The sequence below is a fragment of the Camelina sativa genome, chromosome 15 (assembly GCF_000633955.1).
Source record: "Camelina sativa cultivar DH55 chromosome 15, Cs, whole genome shotgun sequence".
Classification (NCBI taxonomy): domain Eukaryota; kingdom Viridiplantae; phylum Streptophyta; class Magnoliopsida; order Brassicales; family Brassicaceae; genus Camelina; species Camelina sativa.
The window spans coordinates 20,776,735-20,782,075 of NC_025699.1; the positions used below are offsets into that span (position 1 = coordinate 20,776,735).

At 41.7% G+C, this 5,341-nt stretch overlaps 1 protein-coding gene across 1 annotated transcript; it reads right to left on the reverse strand.

The window, feature by feature from the left end:
* LOC109129134 lies at positions 2,919 to 3,377 on the reverse strand. Its single transcript, XM_019236775.1, has one exon. It carries the CDS (start codon positions 3,375 to 3,377, stop codon positions 2,919 to 2,921), a length of 459 nt encoding a protein of 152 aa, XP_019092320.1.

The window sequence follows — 5,341 nt, forward strand, 5'->3', positions numbered from 1 at the left end:
GCGAATGGTTCAAGAATCTCTAGGGATTAAGATACCCCAACAAAAAGTGATACGCCGTATAATGTCTATACTAGGGAAGTTGAAAATGGAGAAGCACGCGAATAGTCTGTTGAATAAATATTCTTCGTCTGTCATTTATAACGGGTTATGTTATTTGTGTGCACTACAACAAATATGTATATTGTTAGCATGAGATAAATGCTACGGAAATTGAAAATGGAGAAACACGCGAATAGTCTGTTGAAGAAATACTCTTCGTCTGTCATTTATAAAGGGTTATGTTGTTTGTGTGCACTACAACAAATATGTATATTGTTAGCATGAGATAAATGCTACGGAAATTGAAAATGGAGAAACACGCGAATAGTCTGTTGAAGAAATACTCTTCGTCTGTCATTTATAAAGGGTTATGTTGTTTGTGTGCACTACAACAAATATGTATATTGTTAGCATGAGATAAATGCTACGGAAATTGAAAATGGAGAAACACGCGAATAGTCTGTTGAAGAAATACTCTTCGTCTGTCATTTATAAAGGGTTATGTTGTTTGTGTGCACTACAACAAATATGTATATTGTTAGCATGAGATAAATGCTATAATATGTAATTCATAGTTTTTTCACAAACGCTATGTTAGGCCACTGTTATTGTAGGTACCACACATATGATAGCGCAGAATTTGTATGCTTTTGTTGAAACACACCCGAACTGTTCTATGGCCGGACCGGCCATGGACCGCCCTGGGACGCTACGTGAAAACATTCACCAACGATCCGACCAAGATTCAAGAACACATTAGGACCCTTAGCCAGTCCGTCGGTGGCCTTTTTGACCGCATGGAACATCTTTTAGGCTTTGCAACCCTTGAGACATTCCAGACGTTGAGCCGACTTGGAAAAAGTCTATACCAGTTATTACTCGTACGAATATAAATCCGATTGTATTAAATATATATAAGAGTTTATTACAAAACGGTTACCAAAAAAATTATAGAGTTCGAATGGGCCTAGAGCCAAAGTTCGGTTACATAATAAAAACATACTTTATTTTACAAATAGACACGAAAACTACTCCGGGGGTCCTAATGTTCACCACGCCCTCTAATTCTCTCTAAGGTTTCCTGCAAGATAAACACTTCAACGCAAGTAATCTTAAAGATTACTTAGTGAGCTCAAGTTCCTGCAAAAACATAATAAATCCCCAACCTCAAACCCCAAAATAACAAACAAACAAGCAAGCAATCAAACAAGCAATCAACAAGCAATCAAGCAATCAATCAATCAAATAATCAAAGATAGCATGCGGAAGTTAGTGAGCTAAGCAATAAAATCTAGCAAGCATTCAATCAACTACAAAACAATAAACTTGAATAAAAGCAAAAGAGTTTTAAGCAAGTTTTAATTTAAGGGCCCGGTATGCTTCCTCTCCTCATCACTCTGTGAACACCCGCGTTGCAACCACAAAGGCATGCAACCGGAACATCACCTCGAGCTACACCGTCGTGTAGACAGCTTCGACAAAGGTAGCGAGCCCAGTAACCTCCGAGCTTCGTCCCCAACCCTACAACTCACGAACATGGGTTACATGAATGCGGCTGCATGTGGTACGGAAATAGTCTAAGGACAGCCATACCCTAGTCTTACTACGCTAGCCGGACTTTGTCGCTGACTACCCGCATTAAGACTTCAACATATTTGATACTTGAGTTTTTATGGTTTTTAAGCTCATAAGATTTCAAGTATCCTTACTAAGTTACCACCTCTGCTACTAGAACATTTCGACCTAGCAGCCAGTGTAACTTCTGAACCAAGTTACCATCTCCATTACTAGAACATTTCGAACTAGCAACGAGAGTAACCTCCCAACACATGCATTTAAACAAGAAAGATCACAAATATAAATCAAGTAAAAAATGCAACTAAAAACTCCAAGCAAAACCGTTTACTAGAAGGAAGTCATTAGACTCCAACTAGATCGGTGAAGTGTGCCTGAACTCACAGATAACCAGCGAACTCCTAGACTGAGTAGACGGATTCTCTTGGCGATGTTCTTCTCTTGCTGCAATCGAGCTCCTTCTTTATGCAAAACTTGAGGGTGGTCGATAGTCTTGTCTTGCTCTTAGTCTTCCTTCACATTCTACTTCCCCTTTCGCTCTTCCTATCCTTCTCTCTCTCTCTCTCTCTCTCTCTCTCTCTCTCTCTCTCTCTCTCTTATTTCTTACTTTGCTTGGTGTGCAAAAAGAAGAAGAGGTGAGCTTCCTTTTATTGAGAGTTTTGGGCGGTGGCACTCACGAATGCATGTTGACCGGGTGTTCATTTTTGATGCCACATAAATTGCTTGGTGAAAACACACAAGACTTGGCTAGAGAATGTCCTCTTCTCTTCTCGAAAATACTTGATGGAGACATGCATTACTTGGCTAAAGAATGTCCTCTTCTTCACCTTTGTCTGAAATTCTCATTTGCATGAAAGTTCATTGGTTACTTTTCTTAAAAAGTAATAATTATGCTTTTCACTTTTTCTTACATGAAATCCCATTGGCTAATTAAGGAGATAAATTGTCCTTAATTTCCGGATTCTTGTCGGTTCGGCCAGCAATACCGCGGTGCAGTCGATGGTACGCGATGCGGCACAGATGATTCTGCGGTACGCCTCGGATTTGCGGTACGCCTCAGACGATTTCTGCGGTACGTCACTGTACTTGCGGTACGTCTCGGATGACTTCTACGGTACGTCACGGTACCATCGGCCATCTCTCGGCCATCTCTCGAACCAGAAACATTCTCTCAGACACTTCTTCGGCAATTCTTCCTCCTTCCTTCCTTGCCTTCTTCCAAGTCCTTTCTAGGCCCCTTTGGTCATGGGTTTTCATTTTGAATTTTACCCTATGGTGAGGGTTATTACATTCTCCCCGCCTTATTAGAATTCATCCTGAATTCCATAAGGATTTGATGGTCCTGCTTCGTCTTCTTCCATGAAAAGTTGCGGGTACTTGGTTCGAATCCTATCTTCATCTTCCCATGTGGTGACCTTGCGGTTTTGCTTTCCCCAAAATACTTGAATTTGAGGAATGCTCCTGTTCTTCAGCTTTCGCGTCCTTCGTTCTCCGATTCCAAATGGTCCTTCGGGGTATGTGAGGTTCGTCTCTAATTCTTTGATAGGCTCGGGTACAATCATGTTAGGATCAGGAACATGCTTACGTAGTTGTGAAACGTGGAAGACTTTATGCAGTCGCATAACTTCTAGCATAGATAGCCAGTAGGCTACCTCTCCAACTCTTTTCTCGATCCGGTATGGTCCTATGAATCTCACTGCAAGCTTTCCAACTTTACCGAACCGATCCTTGCCTTTTTGAGGTGCAACCTTCAAGTATACCATATCTCCAACTTCAAATTCCACTTCTCGCCTCTTCTGGTCTGCGTACTTCTTCTGGCGGTCTTGTGCTCTCTTCATGTTCTCTCGGATGAACTTGATCTTCTATTGTCTCATCGATCAGCTTGTGGTTGAAACTCGTCATCTCTCCAACTTCTGTCCAACATAAGGGCGTTCGACAAGGTCTTCCGTACATTGCTTCGAATGATGACATGCCAATGCTTGAGTGATAGCTATTGTTATAGGCGAATTCAACAACCGGTAGATTCTTCTCCCAATCTGAAGACCACTCCAATCCGCATAGTCGAATCGTATCTTCTATGGTTCGGATAGTCCTTTCTGTCTGACCATCGGTCTCCGGGTGGAATGAGGTGCTAATATGAACATCTGTTCCTAGCGCTCTATGCAGATCCCGCCAAAATATTGCTTCAAACTTTGCATCACAGTCAGAGACGATATTGGCTGGCACTCCATGTAGTTTTAGGATTTCATCAATGTACTTCTCTGCTAGAATTGGTGCTTGATCTGTACTCCTTACTGAAACTAGGTGGGCGACCTTTGTTAAGAAATCGACCACTGCCCATACTGCGTCGTTGATTCGTCCTGGTCTTGTTGGTAGTCCGGTGAAGAAATCCATCAAGATAGACTTCCACATCCACGTTGGTATGGGCAGGTTGCAAAGTAATCCTGCTGGTACTTGGTGCTCCACCTTGACTCTTTGACATGAATCACACTGGTTCACCCAATTTGCTACTGATCGCTTCAATCCAGGCCTATGGTAATACCTGCGCACGTCTTTGTACATCTTGGTACTACCAGGGTGGATACTTAATGCTGAACTGTGGGCTGCTCTTAGGATCTCCTGTCGCAGTCCGATCCGGTCAGGTACGGTGATTCTCCCACTATGAAGTAAGGTGCCGTCATCTGCTAAGTGATAACCACTAGCATTCGGTCCGTCTAAACTTCTCAATTCTTCAACAATCTTTTTTAGGTTCTCATGCTTGGGCAGCTCTTCGCGGATTCGTTAAACTAGACATGCTTGAGTTACGGCTTGTGAAACCCAATGGTTCACTAGATTCTCCTTCTAAGGCTAAAAGCCTTACCTTCTTCAACTCGTCGGCTAGAGACTCTACGTCTCTCTCGACATCGACCTCTACTTTCCGGCGGCTTAATGCATCTGCCACTACATTCGCTTTACCTGGATGGTACTGGATCTTCAAGTCGTAATCGGCAATGAACTCCATCCATCTTCACTGGCGCAAATTGAGGTCTGGTTGCGTGAACAAGTATTTAAGACTTTGGTGATCCGTAAATACCTGAACTGCTTCTCCGTATAGGTGTGATCTCCATATCCTTAACGCGAATACCATGGCTGCCATCTCTCGTTAGCAATCTGTTTATGCTATAATATATTATGTTATAGCGGGTTTTTTTTTTTAAGAATTATGTGATCACTCATTATGACTGTTATGATAGATGAATGATTCTAATATAGCAGGATTTTAGATGCGATTATAAGTGTTTTGAGAACATTGGTTTCTTGTTATCTTGAAATTGACCCGAAACCTGTATTATTAAATCCCCTAATTCACCATGTGATAATTCCCAATCCAACATAATGCATAATACAAAGACAAGTTTTCAATCCATAAGGAACAAGACAAGTCTGAAGATAAAAAGCAAATCCATAAGAAAGAATGTAAGTCATGGTTAATTTAAGACATGATGATCACTTTTTCCTCTGGCCATGCAATGACTGTGCCAAAGGCATCCTCCAGGTATGTCGTGTCCATTGTAAGCCTCCATATGAACGTGTCAGGTTGACATACTGAATCCGCGAATACTTGAACAGCTTTTGGCCCAATAGGAAGACCATTAACTAATGCAGATGGTTCTTGTGTGTGCCAAAGACTCTCAACAACAATCAATTCATCCATAGACAAATCCAGTAGTTGACATTTGTTCAGGGA